This window comes from Phaethon aethereus (genome assembly GCF_964289735.1).
Source record: "Phaethon aethereus genome assembly, chromosome: 1".
Classification (NCBI taxonomy): Eukaryota; Metazoa; Chordata; class Aves; order Phaethontiformes; family Phaethontidae; genus Phaethon; species Phaethon aethereus.
Window position 1 is genome coordinate 206,917,336 of NC_138575.1, and position 22,413 is coordinate 206,939,748.

General features: G+C 40.9%; 1 protein-coding gene across 2 annotated transcripts; it reads left to right on the forward strand.

Moving 5' to 3' along the window:
• Nucleotides 1–1,397: 1,397 nt before the first annotated feature.
• DCUN1D5 (defective in cullin neddylation 1 domain containing 5) lies at nucleotides 1,398–17,770 on the forward strand (the record flags this gene model as incomplete). Of its 2 annotated transcripts, none has more annotated exons than XM_082005809.1 (8): nucleotides 1,398–1,483; nucleotides 4,077–4,168; nucleotides 6,814–6,884; nucleotides 7,308–7,399; nucleotides 15,703–15,811; nucleotides 15,905–16,009; nucleotides 16,866–16,968; nucleotides 17,715–17,770. In XM_082005809.1, the coding sequence occupies 8 exons, from the start codon at nucleotides 1,398–1,400 to the stop codon at nucleotides 17,768–17,770; spliced, it is 714 nt and encodes a 237-aa protein (XP_081861935.1). The 2 variants fall into 2 exon arrangements, with proteins under 2 accessions (XP_081861935.1, XP_081861936.1); XM_082005810.1 differs by having other exon boundaries at nucleotides 4,086–4,168.
• Between the last annotated feature and the right edge of the window lie 4,643 nt (nucleotides 17,771–22,413).

The window sequence follows — 22,413 nt, forward strand, 5'->3', positions numbered from 1 at the left end:
GCGCGCCCTCTGCAGGCCGCCCTGGGGCCGCACCGCCTCCTGCTGCATGGCTTTCCTCTCGGCGTCATCGGAGCGCCTCTCCCGTACCGTCAGCCGCATTGCTGTGTCAGGGGCACGGCGGTACGTGGGGTGCTTCCCCTTCCCCCCCGCCCCCGTTACCGATCAGTTGTCGCTAGCGAACCGGCGGTTCCCCGGCTGGCGCTGCTTCGGCACCACAAGGCGGCGGGACGGCTGCCCCGGCTGCGGGCCCGGCCCCAGGAGGCGGCGGGCGGGCGCTGAGAGCTCCCGGACGCCGGCCGGCAGCAGCAGGGCGCCGCGAAAGAGCGTGGTCCCGCCACCGACACCCTCCCGCGGCCCCCGGCTTCCCTAGCCAGACCGGGCAGCGGGCTGCGTGCGGCAGCGGGCTAAGAGCCATGAGCGTGCAGTAGCGACACCAACAGCTACTACCGTGGAATCAATCTGAATCGCGATGAATGGCGATCGCGTTGATGCTTCGCACCAGAAGCCCCGCGGCGAACTGGCTGGTGCTGCCCGCGGCACACTCGCGACCAGGAGCGCGTGCTTGCGGTCCCCAGTGGTTCCGCCAGTCAGCGCGGGCTTGCGTTCAGCGCCTGCCAGCGCTCCCAGCCGGTCCCTCGAAGAGCGTCTCTACGGCGCAAGAGCATCTTTTCCGCCCGCCGCAGTTTTTCCGAAACCCGGCCATCGGCCGCGCCGCCGCCTGCGGCCCTCCGCAAGCGACCGACCCGGCCCTCCTGGCAGCGCCCGCCCGAGCGCCTCCCGAACGAAGGGTTCGCGTTTCCCCGCTTTATTTTCCTGTGAACACGCGCCATAACGGCCACACATCCCGTGTTCTTCCTGCTCGCCCTGCCCCCCCCGCCGCCGCCGCCGCCAGCCGCGCTCCGTGCCATCCGCCCGGGCGAACGGCCCCGAGAGCTCACGCCCCACAGCGAGCCGGCACTCCCGCGCCCGGTACCGGGGTGGGGCTGAGGGCGGGGCGGGGCCTCACGGCGGGAAGGACGCGACCCTAGCCCCGCCTACTCGAAGGCGGGGCCCCGGCGGCGGAACCGCCCCGGCGGTGTTGTCACTTCCTGCTCAGCGGTGTCTGTGTCCGGGTCGCTCGCCGTTCCCTGAGCAGCCGCTACCGCCCGGTTCTCCGCTCCTGCCCCGGGTGCGACACCCGCTTCTGGGACCGGTGCGGCGGCGAGGCCTGTCCGCACGGCGAGCGGGGCGGCGGCAGGGCCCGGTGACGGTGGGGAGGAGCACGGCAGGACGGGGCTCCTCTCGTCTCTTCGCCGCCGGTCTAGGGAGGCGGCGGCGGCCGGGGAGGCGGTGAGCCCGGGGGGGGGCCTCGGCTGCGGGCCCCGGCAGCGGGGCGGTCCCCGCCCCGAGGCAAGACGATGCCGGTGAAGAAGAAGAGGAAGTCCTCGGGGTCGGCGGCTGCAGCGGCGGATGACACCGGCCTCAAGAAATGTAAACTCGGCAGGTACCGTCTCGCGGCGCGGCGCCGCCCGGGGCGGGCAGCGGCGATCGGGCCCGGCCCGCGGCGGCGACTGTTGTCGCTGTCACGTCCCGGGCGAGCGGCGCGGGGACGGGCCGCTGCCCTGCGGGCGGGGGGCCTTGGCGGTCCCGGCCGTGCGGCGGCTCCGCTCCGCACCGTACCGCACCGTGCCGCGTGCCCCTGGGCTGCGACGTCCCTTTGTGCGGCGGGCGCGGTGTGGGCCCCGGTCGTGCTGGTGGGAGCTGCGCCGGTAGGGCGAGTTCCAGCGTTCGTCCCCATGCTCCTTCTAACCTTCTGCGTGTGGTAGGCAGCTCTCCTCGCTCTCCGGTTGCCAGTGCTCGGAGTCCCTCGCGTTAGGTCGTCTCGGTTTTCTTGTTTTGTTCGGCATTTTGGTTTGGTTTGGTTTGGTTTTCTTCCCTAGTGAGATGGAAAGAGAGGTCAGCACGCCCAAAACAAAATCAGAAAAGGTTTTTCTAATAAATACAAGAGTCTGAAGCGTCTTGTTCATTGACTGCCATAAAAAGACTACTTATGCCGTGATACCCGAAATTACCATTAGAATGATAAACCATTAGGTGTAGCAGGAGCTTCCCGTGTGGCTTCCCTAAAGTAACTATGCCTTCTTCATCTATTAGAACTTGTTAAGTATGTCACTAAACCATTAGTTACGACAAACGTCCTGAGGACATAAGAATATAAAGGACTTATGAAATCAACGCTGCGGGAATGGCTATTGCATGAAAGTGTGGCATATGGCCTTGCTCACAGGTTGACCAAGCTTGAGCCTAGAAGTAGCCAGGCTTTTATTTTGTTATGACTTTTCATTTTGGATAACAGTTATCCAGAGCTCACTTTCTGTGGTCATGAATAATGTTTTAGTTTCAGTCTAAATTTGTACATAGCCAGTTAACAACCGTTCTTGTGCCTGCATTATCCTTTATATAACACTCCTCCCTCACAGTTCTGCCTCATAGTGTGTTTGGAGTGAGCGCTTGTGTTTTCTCATACTTCGTTTTGTTAAATTAAACAAGCTGAATTTGGGTTTGTAGTACCGTTTTTCAGTTTCTGTGCTCATCGTAAGCTCTTCTCTGCATCTGTTCCAATTTCAGTTCATCTGTCTTAAACACCGCTGACAAAAATCTTATGATCTTTATGTATTTTACTTAAAAAAAAAAAAATCTTTTGAAAGCTCCTTTAAAAAAAAAAACAAAGACTCTACAGGAAGCTGATGGATCGTTAGGCAAAAACTATGCTGTAAATGAGAGTTCATACTAGCTGATCACAAAATGTTAGATTCTTGAGCATTTTTTACATGGAATTCTTATATAGCAATATATTGGTAATATTCTTTAATAAAACCAGTGATTAAAAATGCATATATGTTAAACTGGATAAAAGCAACAAGCAATAGCATATTGTACGGCTCTATTTCTTTTTAGAGCCTTGTGTTTTTAATGGCAGTTTAATGGATGTGTGTCTACAGTACATCTTTAATTGTAGCTTTCAGCACATGAGACTTCATCTTGGAGAGTGTTGCTTTCTTTTCCAGTGAAGCTTAAAGCAATACATGGGAGATAAAGTTGTTCACCGCCTCTCAGAATTGAACAATTTATTTTCCTGCTTGATGTTTTCATTTTAAAATTGTGAAGTAGGAGCTGCATAATTTTAAATCCTCTCATATGATTAACTTTCACCTCATTCTTAGGAATAATCTTAGCTTGTTCTAAAAGTCTGTAACTTGTATTTAAAAGGAGTGTGCATTGAAAAGGTGCTGCAACTCCTTACTGACTAATGTGGTCAGTGTTTTTAGTGGAAGAAATCAGTTATTCTGTGTATTCTTTTAAAGAAAGATAAATCGTGAAAATTCAATTTGTAGGCAAACTGAGTTGTGTGTCACATAATGAAGACAATGTTGGGGGGAAGCTGTATGTGCTGAGCAGTTTCACCAGATTTATGCAATCGTACCATAGATTGCATATTGGTATTCTGGTAGGTATACCAAACATCTATAGAATTTACAGATATTGAGGTACCTGTTTAATGTAAACAAATTGACCAGGTTTTCTTCCCAAATTTGGATGCTTAACTATAAATAGCCTGGCGTTTTTAAATATGTCAAACTCTGCAGTTCCTGTTGACCTAAATGGGGATCTGTGCATATTCAGCACTCTTGAAGATCACGCTGCTTATTGGAGACCTAACATTAAATGCCTTTGTGTATGAATATAAGTAGATAATAATGCATTTGAATTAATGAATAGTGATATTTTGACCATCTGTATGTGGGTTTTTTGGTCTAATAGCGAAAAGATAACAGTACTTTTGCATTTCAGGCAAAGTAATAGTTGCAATAAATTGGGCTATGAGAGGGTTGTATTTCAAGGTAATTTTATGTTCCAACGAGTGTTGAAATAGGATGACAGACAGTTGCCCTTTAACAAACTCAGCTTCTTTGTTGATGTATATTGACTTTGTGAAACAGTTTCAATAGCTTGAACTAATAATTTGGAATTTAATTTTTAATTCTTTCCCCTTTCTCATATTAAAGTAACATGTATCATCCTTGTGTTTCTATAAGCTATTGCAGGTCACAAGCCCCTGGTAAAGTAATAAGTGGAGAGGAACATTTTTCAAGCAAGAAGTGCCTGGCTTGGTTTTATGAATATGCAGGTAATATGCAATGCATTCATATTTAAAACTATATGGTTTTGTTTAAAACAAAGAAATACATCAAATATTATTTGCATTTTGCTTTTTTATGCTGATGTAGACATAAAAATATGTCCGTATTTTCTTTCTTATAACATGCACTTGAATTAGTATAGCCTTTACTATTGCCTTTTCAGTATTTGTTCTTTTTTACTTTTCTTTACTCTATGCTTTATAACTTAACCGTGGCATTCTTCAAAATGACATTCTTCAAAATAACTGATGTTGGACAGTACAGTGTTGAACCAGGATATACAGAATGATTCTACTTCTTGATTTGAAATAAACAAAAGAAGTCAGAACATTGAGACGTAGTTTAGGTAGAAGTTTATTCATCTAACTGGATCTTGTTTACAATCAGATCGGTAGGATAATGAAACAGTTCATGATTTAAGCCTCTTGTTTTACAAAATAAAATAATAGATGCTTATACTGTTCTTCCTATCTGAGAATCTGTCCTAACATTTTTGATACACTAAATAACAAATGTTTCATTCAAAAGTGTTAGAAGTAGCCTCTCTCAAATAAATCAGAATTGCTAGCCAAGTAATAGTTGCTTTCAGTGAATATGCAGTGTATTTTGCAGAATTTATTAGACTATTAATACCATTTGTTTACCAATTACATGGTTAGAAAATCAGGATCTGTAAAATGTTATTAATTTGTTTTCTTGTTTAGTCACTACTTGAAGTCCATCATTACTAGTTGGTGATTAAAACTCATTAATGGCCAGTTCTCAGTGTGAAATGAGTTGATGATTTATCTGCTGGCAATTGGTTTGCATATACTTATCAGAACTGATATTTTCTTTGCAATGTTTCCACAATAATGAACTACTCCTGATTCCAGTAATCGTCTTTCTAATTTAGGCTTGAGGCATACTCTTTTGGAGTAAGCAGTCTTTTCTGAGGAAAATAATAATTCTCCATTAATTTTCTTCTGGTAAATGTGCCTGCACATGCTCTTTTTTAAGGCCCGTGAATTTTGTTTTTGTTGTTGAGTCAAGAACTGAGTGTAGGAGGTTATACTTTTGTTAGCTAACCAGTAATCAAAATATACCATGTTTCTAGCATAAAACAGAATTCCAGCAAAACTGTACACCATAGGAGATTAAATGTTTCCATTAAAAGAGAAAATTATACACACACACATATAATTGTACCTATAATTTCTGGTCATTGATTCAAGTTCATACTTGTCGTTACCAGTGAATGCTTGTATGTGTTTCTCTTCATAACTTAAACTTGCAATTTTTTTAACATTGTATGTAACATTAACATTCTATGTAAGGGCTTCTCAAAACCAGATGGCAGTGTTTTGCCTTGCTTACCTAGGCAAAATGTTCTTTGCAACATTTTTCAAGAGGTAGGGATTCAGGATCTTAAATGTCAGTTGCATTTTGTTTTCCTGTAAAAGTAGCCATTCTCATAGTTTTTATTGACTATGTTCTTACCTCACAGTGAGTAATCGTTCAAAGTATATTATCCAAACTCTTAAAAATAATTCTGCTTACAATAACAGCAGCGGATACAGATGAAGTGGAGACAGGTATCATCAAGGGGAGAAAAAGAAAAACAAAAAGACTGTTCTGTCTATGTATAAATAGCAAAATTTGACAAAAATCATAAAATGGCATGTTTTGGAAGATAAAGCCTTTACCTTTTACATGCATTCATACTCACTAAAATAATGTTAACATAATGATTCAAGACACATCAAAATAGCATGTTAAAGGGCCTTCTAACAATATTTGGTTGCCCAGTAGGAGTAATTTTTGGAACAGGCTTAGCAGAAATAACTGACACCAGAGAGAGATTCGGAGAAACAAAGCATTGTAGAGTGTGTCTGTATGTGCTCCTTAAATAAGCTGTTTTGCTGGGTTTTAGAGGCTTTCTTTGTGTTAAAATGGGAAAGTGACAGTGTAACACTAACTGGTTTTGTCCTAATCAAGTTATTTTCATTGCGGTCATAAACCTTTTTCTGCTTTGTACATGGCTAACATGCTTAGCATTTTTCTGATTTATTTTTAATCACTCTCCTCATATTACTCAGCATCATAAAACTAACCTTACATTATTTGAAGGTTCGTCTTCTTCTGTGTTAGTGCAACCCCATAATGTTAACATCATTGAAAGAGTAATATCTGTAATAGCTCAGATGGAATTAATTTTTTTCATTGTTGATAAAATAACTTTTTGAAGATCACTATTTATAGAGTAACTTCAACACAGAGTAGCGGTACCCAAGTTGTCTTAAAAACAATTGACCACCTCAGCTACTGGAGTTGAGCTACGTAAATGGGAAACTCAGTAGAGTCTTTTGAAAACTTGCATATGCAACCTAAAATAGCTTGTCTGCTGTTGTGGGGAGGTAGTGCACAACATGAAAGTTTTGGGTTAGTTTTGCTTTTAGTTCATAGTGTTACTTTATATGTAATATGCATGTCTCCACATTGCAGTTGGTAAAATGATTCTAACATAAAAGCTACTTAATAGTGTAATTCAGTGTTTTCAAAGATAGCTTGTATGCAATATAGTCTGATCATTGTTGTGTGTAACCCTTGTGAGCAGTGGATGTTACTTAGTGGCTTCTTTTTGGCTTTGAAGGTCCTGATGAAGTTGTGGGGCCTGAAGGAATGGAAAAGTTCTGCGAAGACATCGGTGTTGAGCCTGAAAATGTAGGTTTCTTGAATGATACTAATAACACGTTAAAAGGGGGTATTGGATAAGATTAAGTTCTCTGTAAAACTCTTTAACTTCAGCAAGCAAAGTTGTTGATCTTCCTGCTTTTAGGAGCTGCTCTGAGGTATTTCAGCTGAATACATCAACTATTCATGGCTGGTGTGTGAGGCTCTTTGGTTGTTTTATTATAGTAATACTGCATTTTCAGAAATTGAAACTGAGAAAGATGGCACATAGCTGAATTATTAAATGCTAACAAATATAAAGTGCAAGCATGTACAACAGTTGCTAGAATGTTTGAATGCTTATTCTTCTGGGACATCTAGATATCAGCCTTTTGTTACGTACTGGGACATCTAGATATCAGCCTTTTGTTACGTACTGACTCCTTTTTCTCCCCCACTTTTTTTTTCCCCTAGATTATTATGTTAGTTTTAGCCTGGAAACTAGAGGCTGAAAGCATGGGATTTTTTACCAAGGAAGAATGGTTAAAAGGAATGACCTCATTACAGTAAGAGTGGTTTTACATACATAATAAAATGTTCTGATTTTATGTTTGTGCCAGTAGCTTAATTTATTCTTGCCCTCAGTTTCTTGTGCATTGGCAATAATACACAGAAACTCTTGTTTTTACATCTGGTTTCGGTCAACAACTGTTGATCAAGTTGTGAATCTGACGAGTTCACTCAAATGATAAAGTTTTGTCTAACCCTAATAAGTCAGGCTTTGTTGTCTTCTTTTTCTTGCAGAAAATATGTTAAAATATCATTCCAGTTAGCCAGACACAAAGAAGTAGATCTGGAGATACCCATAAGTATATCTCAGCACTGGTATTCTAAAAAGTTTTTACTGATTTCTAAGCTTTATAGATGAGAACTGCTTTGATAGTAATTTTGGTTGTTAGTGGTATCTATTAGATGCAGATCAGAAGCCACGCTTAATGCTTAGGTTAAATAACATTTTTTAAATTTATAAATAAACTTTGCAAACCTTCAGTTTGTAAGAATTTTAGGTGGGATAATGCCCCACCTAAAGAGGTTGTTACTTTCATGAAATTAATCAGCTTTTTGTGAGGCTTAGTGCAGTTGTCACTTCTTGTTTGTTTTTCATTAAACTACTTATGGTACATGAATGTTTTAAGGGTGACTTGTTAAGACACTGCATTCAATATTAAAAATGTCATGGAGCTACTGTTGCAGCTACAGAATGGTGGGAGAGAGGGGCTGATTTGACCCTTGGAGTTTGCACAATTGCCCTATCAGTTGTGAATTGGTTTGGGAAATTGTATTGGGCAGATATTTCATAGTCTCAAATAACCAGAGGGTAAGTGGCTCTGGCCCGACTGTCTTGCACAAGTCTTATTTCATTTGGGATTGGCTTCTGATAGACGCCCTGATTGGTTTGTGACTATCAGAAGCTCTTAATTTAATTGCAATCTTACTAAATTTAATTGCCTGAAATTCAGGATGACAGAGATTAAATTCTGGGTGCATAAATTTTTAGATACAGTGAATAGGTATAATATGGTCACTTCTCTGAAGTACTTAGTTTTTATGCCCAGATGGAAGCTCTCAAGAGTTATCCAGTCTAGCAGAATGCAAGCACAAAGATGTATGAAATCAGGCACCTCTTCAGAGCCAGTATTACAGACTTTGTTTCTAACAATCTGCTGCGATTTGTGTCATGCAGTAGGATAAATGTGTTTAAGAAGGAAAATACAGTACTGCTGTGCATTTTTATATAAACAGACTTGTAATCGGAGCACTTGCCTAAGCCTAAACCAGTTAACCTGTATGTTTTGCTTCCCCTGGGTGTGCTCTAATAGCAGGCTGTAGAATGAAGCAGCTGGGTGAAGCAGTGAGAGTCATGTAAAGGAATTCAAGATTCATTGGTTTAAAAAGAGAATATAAATCTGTAGACTTGTGCTGTTTGTGCTTATTGGAAAGGGAGGATCATATTATGGGATTCCATCTGGAATGGGGGAATCTAGTTTCTCTTGAAAGGTTTGACAGAAGTTTTGAAGGATAAGTATTTTATGCTTTTAAAGCAATAGAGTATTATTATATTCTTGCACACTTTTTTTAATTTTTTCATGAAAAAATTACATTAAAATGCATTAAAAGGCAAGAGTGTATCTTAAGTCAGAGTTACGTTACAGAATCCTTTACAGAATCCTTATTTCAAAATACGTGAAATGTTATATAACATAATTGCATGAACAGGGTTGGATGGGATTCGGCTCCATAGTAAGACAGCTAAATGTGTGGTTTATTTGTAAAAGATGGATTTCCTAAACTCTTACTGCAATTTTTGGAGATTTAGTCAATGTAGTGGACCCTAGGATGGTATTCAGTTTGCCCTAAGACCTAGTGACTGGTCACGTGAATTGTTCTTATGGGTTGGTTGGCTAGACCTCTATGAATGGCAACACCTAAAGCTAAGACACCTAAACCTAATCTACAGTTAGATGCCAACCAACATTTGGGTGCCTGAATCTTGAAATTACTTCCTGACACAGCTGATGAGTGAGCCAACTAGGGAAGGCTCCCTGATGGACCTGCTGTTTGTGAACAGAGAAGGTCTTGGGGATGATGTGATGCTTGGAGGCTGTCTTGGGCACAGCGATCACAAAATCAAAGTTTCTGATTCTTGGAGAAGAAAGGAGGGATGCCAGCAGAATTGCTACCTTGGACTTCCAGAGGGCAGAATTTGGCCTCTTTAGGAGCCTAGTTGACAGAGTCCCTTGGAAGGCAGTCCTGAAGGGCAAAGGGAGTCCAGGAAGGCTGGACCTTCTTCAAGAAGGAAATTTTAAAGGTGCGGGAGTGGGCCATCCCCATGTGCCAAAAGATGAGCTGGTGGGGAAGAAGACCAACTTGGCTGAACAGAGAGCTTTGGCTGGAACTAGGAGGGGCGGGAAAGGAAACTTTATGACCTTTGGAAGAAGGGGCAGGCCACTAGGGAGGACTATAAGGGTGTTGTGAGGTTATGCTGGGAGAAAATTAGAAAGGCCAAAGTTCAACTAGAACTTAATCTGTCTACTGTCCTAAAAGACATTAAAAAAAAAAAAGTTTCTATAAATACATTAGCAACAAAAGGAGGGCTCCCTTCTTTATTTGATACAGGAGAGAAACATAAGTAACAAAGGCCGAGGTACTCAATGCCTTTTTTGCCTCAGTCTTAAACAGTAAGACCAGTTGTTCTCTGGGTACCCAGCCCCCTGAGCTAGAAGATGGGGACGAGGAGCAGAATGAAGCCCCCACAATCCAAGAGGAAGTGGTTAGTGACCTGCTAACACCACTTAGCCACATACAAGTCTATGGGGCTGGAGAAGATCCCCTCAAGGTACTGACAGAGCTGGTGGAAGTGCTCACCAAACCACTTGCCATCATTTTATCAGCAGTCCTGGCTAACTGGGGAGGTCCCCATTGACTGGAAGTTAGCCCATCTACAAGAAGGGGTAGAAGGAGGGACCAGGGAACTACAGGCCTGTCAGCCTGACCTCAGTTCCAGGGAAGGTTATGGAGCAGATCATCTTGAGTGCCATCATGTGGCACATACAGGACAACCAGGTGATCAGGCCCAGTCAGCATGGGTTTATGAAAGGCAGGTCCTGCTTGGCCAACCTGATCTTCTTCTATGACCAGGTGACCCACCTAGTGGATGAGGGAAAGACTGTGGATGTTGTCTACCTCGACTTTAGTAAAGCCTTTGACAGCGCCTCCTACAGCATTCTCCTGGAGAAACTGGCGACTTGTGGCTGAGACAGGTGTACTCTTCGCTGGGTAAAAAAATGGCTGGGTGGCCAAGCACAAAGAGTTGTGGTGAATGGAGTTAAATTGAGTTGGTGGCTGGTCACAAGTGGTGTTCCCCAGGGCTCAATACTGGGGCCAGTTCTGTTTAATATCTTTATCAATGGTCTGGATGAGGGGATCGAGTGCACCCTCAGGAATTTTGCAGATGATGCCAAGTTGGGCATGAGTGTTGATCTGCTGGAGAGTAGGAAGGCTCTGCAGAGGGATCTGGACAGGCTGGATCGATGGGCTGAGGTCAATTGTATGAGGTTCAACAAGGCCAAGTGCCAGGTCCTGCACTTGGGTCACAACAACCCCATGCAATACTACAGGCTTGGGGAGGAGCGGCTGGAGAGCTGCCCAGTGGAAAAGGACCTGGGGGTGCTGGTTGACAGCTAGCTGAATATGAGCCGGCAGTGTGCCCAGGTGGCCAAGAAGGCCAACAGTGTCCTGGCCTGTATCAGAAATCTTGTGGCCAGCAGGAGTATGGAAGCAGTTGTGCCCTTGTGCTCGGCACTGGTGAGGCTGCACCTTGAATACTGTGTTCGGTTTTGGGCCCCTCACTACAAGAAGGACATTGAGGTGCTTGAGTGTGTCCAGAGAAGGGCAGCGAAGCTGGTGAGGGGTCTGGAGCACAAGTCTTAATGAGGAGCGGCTGAGGGAACTGGAGTTGTTCAGTGTGGAGAAGAGGAGGCTGAGGGGAGACCTTATCTCTCTCTACAACTATCTGAAAGGGAGTTGTGGCGAGGTGAGTGTTGGTCTCTTCTCCCAAGTAACAAGCAATAGGACGAGAGGAAATGGCCTCAGGTTGCAGCAGGGGAGGTTTAGATTGGATATTAGGAAAATTCTTCACCAAAAGGGTTGTCAAGCATTGGAACAGGCTGCCCAGGGAAGTGCTTGAGTCACCATCCCTGGAGATATTTAAAAGATGTGTGGATGCTGGCATGCTTAGGGACATGATTTAATGGTGGACTTGGCAGTGCTGTGTTAACAGTTGGACTTGATGAACTTAAAGGTCTTTTCAAACCTAACAGGTTCTGTGATTCTTTTTGTGTGTGGCTGTTTGATATGCTGATGAGGTTTGCTCTTTAGAGAGGAATGGAAAAATAAACACGTGATAAGGTATACACTGTCAAAATTAAGGTGGGTCAAACACTAAGTAGAAGCTAATGAGGCTTAAACAACTTAACCTGCAAATGTGAAGTTTCTAGTATGTCATGTTGGTAGGGTGAATTTTGCCCTCTGTGTGTGTCTATAAATGAAAGCTGGGTGCCTGCATCTAAATTAATCACCTGAAGCTCTTTTCATAGTCAGCAGAGAGAAACAAAGTACCTACCTCTGCTGGGCAGTTTATTTCAACTATTTTAAACACCTCTTTTTTAAGATGAAATGAACAGCCCTCAGGAAGTGATTGTTTATCTCCATTTGCTTTAAAGCCATTGGGGGGTGAATAACTTAGAGTTGAGCATTTAACTTTACATATCTGAGTTAAAGGAGAAGCATACTAGTGTATTTGTCAATTGGCTCTGCAGACCTACTAAGAAAAAAAAAATCTAGTTACAAAATGAAGGTGAAGGAAGAAGGATTACAATTCATTATTTTATTAAACTCCACAGAAGTCATTGTTTGAACTAGATAAATACAAAGAATTTCATGTGTAAGGAAGTGAGGCGTAAGCAGCTGCATTGTCTGAGTACTTCTCTCTGGCTATTTTTCTTAATCTTAGAATTTGAGACAAATTTTACATTAAAGTTGAGCTGTGGAAAATGAGGTAAAGGGGGCCAGGTAAAGGGGAGAGCACCAAATTAGATTCCAGCTGTGGGAAAGATAAGGTCATGATGTCACATTTTTAGGTACAAGTGAAGCCACATGAGAGAGAGGCAGGTAAGTCAGGTTTGTAACTCCTTGTTGTTTGCAGAATTATTAGTAAAAACAACTTATTTGGCTTGGTTTTAATTATAGCCTAATACCAGCTACTTTTCCAATGCGCTTGTTGCTTCTTATTGCCTTTCTTTCTGTTAATGTTTGTGAGGCTAACACCAAGTAAATAATTTTTTTATGCCAGTGTAGCATACTGGAATCTAAACGATTTCTGGTCTCCAGACCTGTAAATCAGTTGACATAATGAAACTATAGCATTGTCAGGGCATGGAAAAGATGTCCCTTTGCTCTCTTAAGCCATGACTTCCTTGGACCTCCATATGCTCCAGTTATAACATGGAACCTAAATTTCAGAAGATCCTGTTTCAATGCTTGAAGAGAGTGGATGGGCTAGATGGGTATCATTTCCTTTTGTCCATCTGGAGTGCAGGATGATGGCAGGGGTCCTGTTTTGTAGATTAAAAGACCTTCAAACTACTTTATATATTACCATTAAATGCTTTTGGTTTAATGTTTATATAAGTCTTACTAATTTTTTTCTTTAGTAAAAGGCAGGCATGTGTGAATAATTATCAAATATGAAACATTGGAATATCTGAGTAGGAATTACTGAATCATCACTCTGTCCATGTTAGCTATGCCTCAAAGGAACTCTCTACCTCAACAGAAATCAAAATAGGACTGCTTTGTGGTGCTAATTTAAGTTTTGTTATGATACAGGGATGTGAAGAGAATGTTGTAAGCTAATATCTAGCTTTGTTGATCTTGAGGCAACCTGATTTAATGCTATCTTTCAGTAAAGGCAGTTCGAGAAATCACATCTTTTTCTAGTCTCTGTACAGGAGATTGGTGCTAATTCACTTGTGCTACTTAGAAGGTTGTTCTGACTTAATCTTCCTAACAGTATTTTCTTTTTTTTATTCTAAGTATGGGTGACCTCAGTCATCTTATTTATCGTGCAGCCACACAAGCAGCTGTATCTCTACAAAAGAGGAGTCTGACAGCTCCTTACCTCACTAGTGTGAGGGAAGTCAGTGGCCAGGTGTGGAAATGCCTTCAATGGCTTTAACAGAGATATGTCCCTGCATCGGGCTTCGGAAGGTGGTGCCTGTCTGAGTGTGATCCGTTTGACTGTTTGGTTTTAAATACATTGACAATAGCTCAGGAGTCCTGAGGCATACTAATTGCACATCTTCATACCAACTTTTTCAAGAGAATCACTTCTGCATTAACATACATATAGCCAGTAGTGCAGGTGACAGTAACAGGAATTTTACTTTGTACTTAAATTTATGATTAATTGAACAATTTTAACAAAATATTTTGTAGGAAACTTAAACATACTGAAAGTTGTGTTTATCCATGGTATGATAAATAATCTCAGTCCAATTATATTTGACAAAATGTGTGGTAAACCCACTTTAAGTAGCTTATATATGTTATTAATACACTAACAACATGAGCATTTAGTTAGGTGTTAAATAGGTAGATTTGCTCTCAAATGTAGAGGACAATATTACTGCAGTATGAAGGTTTGAACATAGAAAGAAGAGATATGAATATAAAATGAGATGCCTTTGTAGCACAGCATAATACTGGTTTAAGAGTTAAACAATAGAATACATAGACCAATTAGATGGCTGAAGCAAAAAAAAATAAATAAATTTACTTTTAGTTAAATTTACCAAAGCTTTTTTGACATGTAGACGTGGCACTTTGGGACATGATTTAGTCGGCATGGTGGCATTGCATTGATGATTGGACTTGATGATCTTAAAGGTCTTTTCCAACCTTAAAGATTCTATGATGCTATGATTTCTTTTTAATTTAATACATAGTTTATTGCAAAGTATATTGGTTCATGTCATCTGAACATGCAGTTGAATTAGCTAAAAGTTTTATTTATTTAGCACTGATCTTGGCTGGGACTCAGTGCTGCTCTAGGCAGATGATGCTAGAGACAAGAAATAACAAAAGGCTCCATCAGCTGCAATTGCTGCGTTTCTCGTGTCGCAACCTGAGAGGGACAGAAGGACAGACAGACATGCACGCACAGGCTAGCAGAGCTGAGGAGCAGCAAGTATCGGCTGTGGGCAAAGTACAGCATCAAAGTACAGCATCTGGGCAACCTGCTTTGGTCTGTACTCCTGAAGGGCCCTTGCTGTGTGCTGCTGTGACAAGTCCGTAAGGAGCTGTGAAAGATGCGAATGTATTCTCTGACAGGCAGGCTGCCAGAAGGGGGACACATTACCAAAGGAAGTATTTATGTACATCTGCATTTCTGAAACTGTTGCTTTTGTCATGCAGGACACAGGGCAAGGTGGAATTTTTTTTTTTTTAATCATGGCAGCTAATATTTTATAAAAAATGTGGTATAACAACTGTTCTTTTGAGTGAGTATTTCCTAGAGCGTTAGCATGTGTAAATTATGTTCTCCTCTGCCATTGTTGGTGAATCTAACCCATTGTCTATTTGGAAACACAAGTCCTTGCTAACTAAAAGACGTGGAGATCTTATTTTCTGCCAAAGGGTTAACCTAGCAGACCTGTACATTCTCGTACAGCCTGTGAGTTTTCAGCTAATGACTAATCCAGGTGATACACTTATCAGAGCTTGCATTTATCAGTCATAAAACACAAGCAGCCTAGTGTGTTTGGCAGAGTGCCTGCTTAATCCTGCCACTTGTAAATATGTAGTCTTGAAGTATGTTTAGGGTTTGGGTTTTTTTCCAAACAGATGTGGTATAAAGCCCTTATTTACAGATGGATTTTACCACCTTAATGCACACTGAATACTGTCTTCTCCAAACTTTCATAGTCATTGAAAGATAAGGTAGTGTTGGGTATGAATACACATTGCAGAGTGTGGCATAAAAAGACTACTGTTTGAGAAGTAAAGCAGAAACGTTGTGTTATGTTACTGATACTTTTTTTTTCAACTTGCTTACAGAAGCCAGGCATTCATCATTTCAGTAAGCTGCAAATGTTGAGCATGTTCAGTGTTCTTTAAGTCACTTTCACAGTACTACTCCTGTACACCTGATGATTGCATTTTGGTGATTTTAATTTTTTATGTTTACTGGCACTTTTTTCATTGTCCAAATGTTCTGTTTTGAACTTCTAATGTAATTTTTTTCTTTAAGGTGTGACTGTACAGAAAAATTACAGAGTAAATTCGACTTCTTGCGGTCACAATTGAATGACATTTCATCCTTTAAGAATATCTACAGATATGCCTTTGATTTTGCAAGGGTAAGGCTACTGGAATGTTAGAGGAGTTCTTACTGTAATTTTCCAATGAGCTTGTACTTGAATGGTTTTTGTGCTTTCTTTATTCAACCCTAGGATAAAGACCAGCGAAGTCTTGATATTGATACTGCAAAATCCATGTTAGCCCTTCTGCTTGGAAGAACTTGGCCACTGTTTTCAGTATTTTACCAATACCTGGAGGTACAGGTTTCCTTGACTTTCTGAATGATGGCATAGTAGTTGGGCTGTGCTGTGAAAAGGTTTCGTGGTTTGTGTTTTGCTCAAGAATGTATCCACATGGTTCCTCTTCCCTTCCTTGATGTGCTTATGAAACAATGATGTTCTTGTATGCATCACAGATCTTTTTCTCCCTCTCTGTGCCCCACCCTCCCTTCTCTTATCAAAGGCAACTAAAATTCTGTTTTAATTAGACTATAAAGGTAAATTTAATTTTAAATAATTGATCCCCAGTAGTCTCTTCAGCTGCATCTGTGCTGAATTTCAAGTTTGCTTTGTGTAGATACAGTATGTAGGCACCCTGAGCTCTGGCTGTCTCTGGAAGATTTTGGTCAGCTCAGCTGCAAGTGACTTAGTAATGTGGACATGTGTAGGTTGAGCATACTAGACTTGAGACTGTTTCCTGGCTTCAAATCAGTATTAACGTTGCAAAGTAGATGTCCTTATCATACTGTGTTGCACCCTGAAGAAAAGAAGATTTTTGTAATCGTTCATTCTGGAAAGATATCCAAGATAGGTATGCACCACTTCAGGGCAAGATGAAAATTTACCAGTTTTTGAAGTGCAAGAGCGGTGACTTCCTGATTCCCTGGTATTTTGATTTTGCTCTGATCTTTCAAGAAAGCATTTTATGTAGTTTCAGAACTATGAAATATGTACATATGTAGCATTTTAAAAAATGGAAAACCAAGGTAATAGTAGCCATTGTTACCCATTAAATGGTTTGTTAGGAACTGATTGAAGACAAAATGAGAGAAATGAGATGCAGCATTACCAAATATCACTTAACATTTTAATGTTCTGAAATTATTTTCCCTAGCAATCGAAGTATAGAGTTATGAACAAGGATCAGTGGTACAATGTGCTAGAGTTCAGCAGAACTGTCCATGCAGATCTTAGCAACTATGATGAAGATGGTGCATGTAAGTATTCATAACACTTATTTAACTGTCATTTCAGTATTTTCAATTTGCATAAAACAAATTTCTGTAATAGAAACAATGCTGTAAGGTATAAAATACTACTTCTCCCACAATGCATAGAAAAACCATCCATCTTCAAACTGCAGATAGTAATTGTAGTAATATGTCAGGGGTATGATGGTGTACTTGAGCCAACTTATATTCTGTTGAGGATCTAGGGAAGCTGCTTGCTATATGAAACTGTAGACTTGCAAGTAGGATTATAAACAGCAAACTCCCATTTAATAAAATACTAATAAACTCTAGTTTAACTATAAAGCAGCCTGGCTGCTGGTACATGGGGCTGAACTCTACACCTGGCTGACAGTCAATCATACTACAGCTGAATTGCATTAGACATCCCATTTTGGTCCGTGTTCTAATTATGTGCAATTTTGAAAGCTCTAGGAAGAAAGAAGTAGTTGTGCCAATTTTACAATATAACCTTATTTTTATGCTTTCCGTTCAGTTCAGTGTACCTGTCAGATGTTAGGAACACTTTTTTCCATAGTTTTGGGTAGTGTTATTTGTGTACTTTTTGCCACCTTTGGATTGAAATGATTGCAGTCATCTTTGAGCCTTAGTAAGTATTTGACCATAGGATTGACATAGATGTTACCTAGACCAGTAGTTTTAACGTTCACACTTTAAGAGAAGATGTTTGAAAGATACTGGCAAATATAACTCCAAGTTTCATCCATTTGCAGGGCCTGTACTTCTGGATGAATTTGTTGAATGGCAAAAAGTTCGTCAAGCGTCATAGCAAGAATTCAAAAGAAAATGCATAAGTTTTTTTGGTGCCCACCTGTACACAAACTAATGAGAAAAACAAAGGATTGCATTTTCATTCTTAAAGACTTTACAGTATTTTTTTTTCCTTTTTAAGGAAATTTTCTTGTTACACGTGATATGGGCATTGAACCACACCTCTTCTGAGACTGAAAGTTGGAGTTCTTGTTTTGAGTCTTATGTTTATAGCATTTATTTCAGAACAATAAAGATTCAGATTTGTGACAAAGGCCTAAAAGTGAAGAATGTCCCTTGAATGTGAGTGTGGTGTCTATTTTTAAAACCAAATCTTAAAGATTATCTTTCTCAGAAGTGCCCTTTGCTATGAATTTTTGAAGACCTTAAAATGGCACTGTTGCTTGCTGATGGTATGATCGTCATGTGTGACAAACATTAGAAAGAATGACTGATTTTTTTTTTATTTTTTTTTAGAGCCCTGGGTGGGAGTGTGCTAATTTGTGTACTAAGTATTGGTCATGGGTTGTGACACAGTTTTCAGCTCCTTGTGGAGATAAAGGCCTTAAACTCTTACTTTTTTTTTCTTTTCTTTTTTGTTCAGTACCCACCCAGTGGCATGGCATTTAATGGCAGGCCCTTTGAAAGCAGAAGTGTGTAGAGCATGTGGCTCTATATGCAGAATGGCGGAAAACTAGTTGCCTGTACTTCAGATGGTGAACACAGATACTCTTTGGTACAGTAAGGCAGCTTCAAATTTTTACTATAATTTAGACTTTGAATTGCTTTGTATAAAAAGTGCAATTTATATTTTAAAAGGGAAAGCTGGAAAGACTTGGTTTCAAGCTTTGCTTCTTAAATGTTTTAGACTGGAAGTATTTTCAACATGACTTTTTTATGTCCCTGGATGCTTTTCGTAATGTGAGTCAAGAACAGACTAGTAAATCACCTACCTTTGATCTATATATAACAGGGTATTAATTTTTACCCTGTTACTCCATATATCGAGTCCAATAACTAACTGTGATTGCTCTTTTAGGTGCTTAGTATTCGTGGGAACCTTTAAATACAGTAAAAGCTTGTCACTCTACCTTCCTGCCCAGGAGGCCCAATGCCACCCTTGAGAAGTAAAGGGATTTTAATGAGTAACTGTGAGAAACCAAAACAGAATGAGAGAATGAAGCATTTGTAACTTCTGCTTTATTATATAAATATATTATGTAGACTGTGATAATGCCGTGAGACTCAGTCAGTGATCAAGGCCTCATTGTGCCAAATATTTCAACAGCTTGAAATAGGAATAGACAATGTAAGCTAGGCATGACTTGAAGATCTTTGCCTCAGGGATATGACTTCTGTTTTGCACATCCCTTATTTGGACTAACAAGCATGAGTTTTCCTATTCTTAAGGAAAGCTTTATTCCCAAGATCAATTTTTTTTTTTTTTACATGGAGGGGAGAAAAAAAGAAAAGGTGTGAGGACAAATAATAAGCGGGACAAACTAATGGTGTGTGCCCGTGCTCTTGTTCTGCTGGAGACTCTTGCAACTTATTCTCCAGACCTGCTTGCTGTGGGCTGCAGGAAGCAATGCAGTGGTGGTCCATGGGCTGTTCTGCAAGTCACCTGCAGTTGAGCCTTAGAAGCTTGGTTCTGCCCAAGTACTGGGGGGAAAAAGAAACCAAAAAAACCAAACAACAGCTGAGATACTTGGAAGATCTCTGCTTGTGCAGTGGCTGGTGTCTGTGTGCATGCAAACACATGCACTACAGCTCTTCTAAATATTTTTCCACCTTTTTTAAGGGAGGTACTTAATTATAGACCTCATGTAGGCTACAGCAGTTCTCTTCAATATGTTACAAGTTGTCCATTTGCATTGCAGATAATTCTGATTTCACTTATAACAGAGTGCCTTTCACTTGGAAATTGCCCTACCCCACAGAAACTTAGTGCCAGAATGAGATTAACTTCAAGCGTCCCAAGATCTACTGGTGGACTAAGGTCCTAAGATGCACAGATAAACATGCACCAATTAACTCACGTCAAGGGAAGTACTGCTGTATACTAAACCTCTGCGGGGGCACTGATTCTGAAATTACTTTCTCACATTCACTACAGTGACTCTCCTTGCGTAGTATGTTTAGTCCCCATTATAACGGGGTAATTCTCTTTCCAGAAGCTTCGAAATACCGGTTAGAAGATAAATATTTTATAGTGTGATTTAAAAAAAAAACCACCCACATCTTTTTTAGGTAACTGCGAACTCTTGTGAATTCAATTTAAACCAGTTGGTCTTAGACGATGGTGTTAGAGTCTGACAGTAGGAGTGATGCATCTGCCAATCCAAGGTGGTCAAGTACTTACCGTTAAGGTGTAAGACACGATGTGATCTATCATTTGTATCTCTGTAAAGGTTTTATCAGTATTCCTATAATAAATCCATGTTTCAGGGATTTATAACTTGGTTGTGTGTGGGATTGAAAATCATCAGTTACTGTAAAACTTTGACTGGGAATGAATGTATTTAAACTACTTAAAATCAATATAGTTTTTCAAGTTTGAATAAAATAGGATTTTAAGTTATGTTTTTGTGCTCAAAACTGCAATCAGACTTATTGTTTAAATGTGAACTAATGGCTTGTACAGTTTCATTCTGAGCTGATCACTTTTATTAGCTGTCTTTTATTAAATCACCTTACAGCTTACTGTGGGTAAGTGCCAAAAACTGTTTGTTTATTTCATTTTCTTAATTTTGTGCATGTCCACAAGCCAAATCTGTGTTCAAGCAAATGCTTTCTTTAGTCTTTGAACTTTATTTTTTTTTTTTTTGCTCAGGTGCATTTCAATCTTTTGAATTAAAAAAATGACACCTCATTTTTCAGTATACTAAGATGAAAGTTCACAGGTGAAATATGCTGCCACAGTTATGACAAATAATAAAATTGAAGGTGAAATGTCTTCCAAAACGAAATCATAGTGGTGTCTATCTTGATGTTACAAACTTCACTTTAATCTCACTTTCATTTTCTTGATATTAATTCTTCTTAACATAACTAATTTTTTCTACTTTCCTTAGACAACTAACATTTTTGGTTTTTTAAATCTGAAGACACCCACCTGTTCCTGGAAAAAGCCATACTGGTAGATTGGAGTGTAATATTTCTGCTATGTAAAAATGTGATCTTGAATTAAACAGTCATGTATGTTTACCAATGTCTTTCACTGTATATGTAGTTTTGATCCAGGTTATCTTTACTGTTTAAACATCTAATTCTTCACTAATGGCTGTAACTTCACGTTTCTGTATAGCGGAATTTGAATTCTGCCCCGGCGGTTGCTATGGTTACACGCTTGGCACCAGTCGCAGGTGGCCCGAAAGGGGGCGCTATGGCCCGTGCGGCCATTGTTGCGGTTTCTTCCCCTCTCGAGAGCTTTGAGCTGATATATCGATATTGCCAGCACAGAACTTGCAGAAAGGACCATCAGTTTAATGTTTCTGATGTTTTGTTCGTTTTTTTAAGCTAGTGAACAGTTCTTTCGATGCGATACGTACAAACTTGTACAGGTTTAGCTTTGCTCATTAGGACAAATAAAATGGTATGTAATAGGGCAGAAAACTTAACTGTTTTGTCATGCTGCCTCCTTTAGTTTTTCCTTTTGCGTATGTATAGGTGTTCTTCAAATCACCGAGAGACCTGATTCCAGCAAGAATCAGTCTAATTTCTAACTTAACCTTACTAATTTCTTTGCTCCTGTGTGCATGCACAGAAACTAGAACTTATCTCAACTGGGAGCAACAGCAAACACTGTATTTGATTGTATCCCATGTTATTAGGTGCTGATAGAACATAATGGTCCCGGGAATTAACTGTCAGGAATTATTCATTGGATGAACACTGTTCCAACAACCTGTTAGAATGCATGTGAATGAAAAGAGAACGAGCTTTTTTCTCTTCCCCTGCCGCCTCCCTTCCCTCCCTGCCCCCCTGCGTATCTCGTGGGTCACTTGTCTGTTTTTAGGAAAGGATATGATGTTCTCTGGTTGCACTCTTCCATGGGATCTTTCAGAGCCCATTAGAGAAAAGACTGAAGCCAGCATCCCGACGTACTTTTGAGTTAGTGACGCTGCTTTCCTTGCAGGTACAGCTTGTGCTGTGTGCTTGACACTTTCTAGTTGTTGAGGTCGAATGCCATACCTGCCTCAGGACAGTCTCCCCTCCCAAAGATCATCAGTCTCTCTCAGACCTAAGGCAATGCCTGCTTCTTGTCTCCACAGTTCTGCTTTATCTGCTTTTGATAATGAAGTTCCTGGTGCCTTCCTGAGTCAGTAGGATATTTAGAGGTATGCAAACCAGGCATCATGTATCAGTATCTACAAGTGATGGCAACAGTTCTGTCACTTCTCTTAACCCTTGTCTTCGTAGTTCTTTCCATCTCTGTGGGAAGGGACACTGTGGTGTTAGGTAGGCATATTAGAGACTGAGTGTGTACTGCAAGGTGATGTTGCCTAGTGTTATCTTAATTTTTATTTTTAAACCACTGCCAGGCATGTCGTCAAAATGAAATTAGTTTCTCAGATTTGTATAGCATTTCATCCAGACTCTAAACTTTAGTCTTGCTCCTGTTTTTTGTCTTAGCTAATCAGTGTATGGCATTCCCTATCG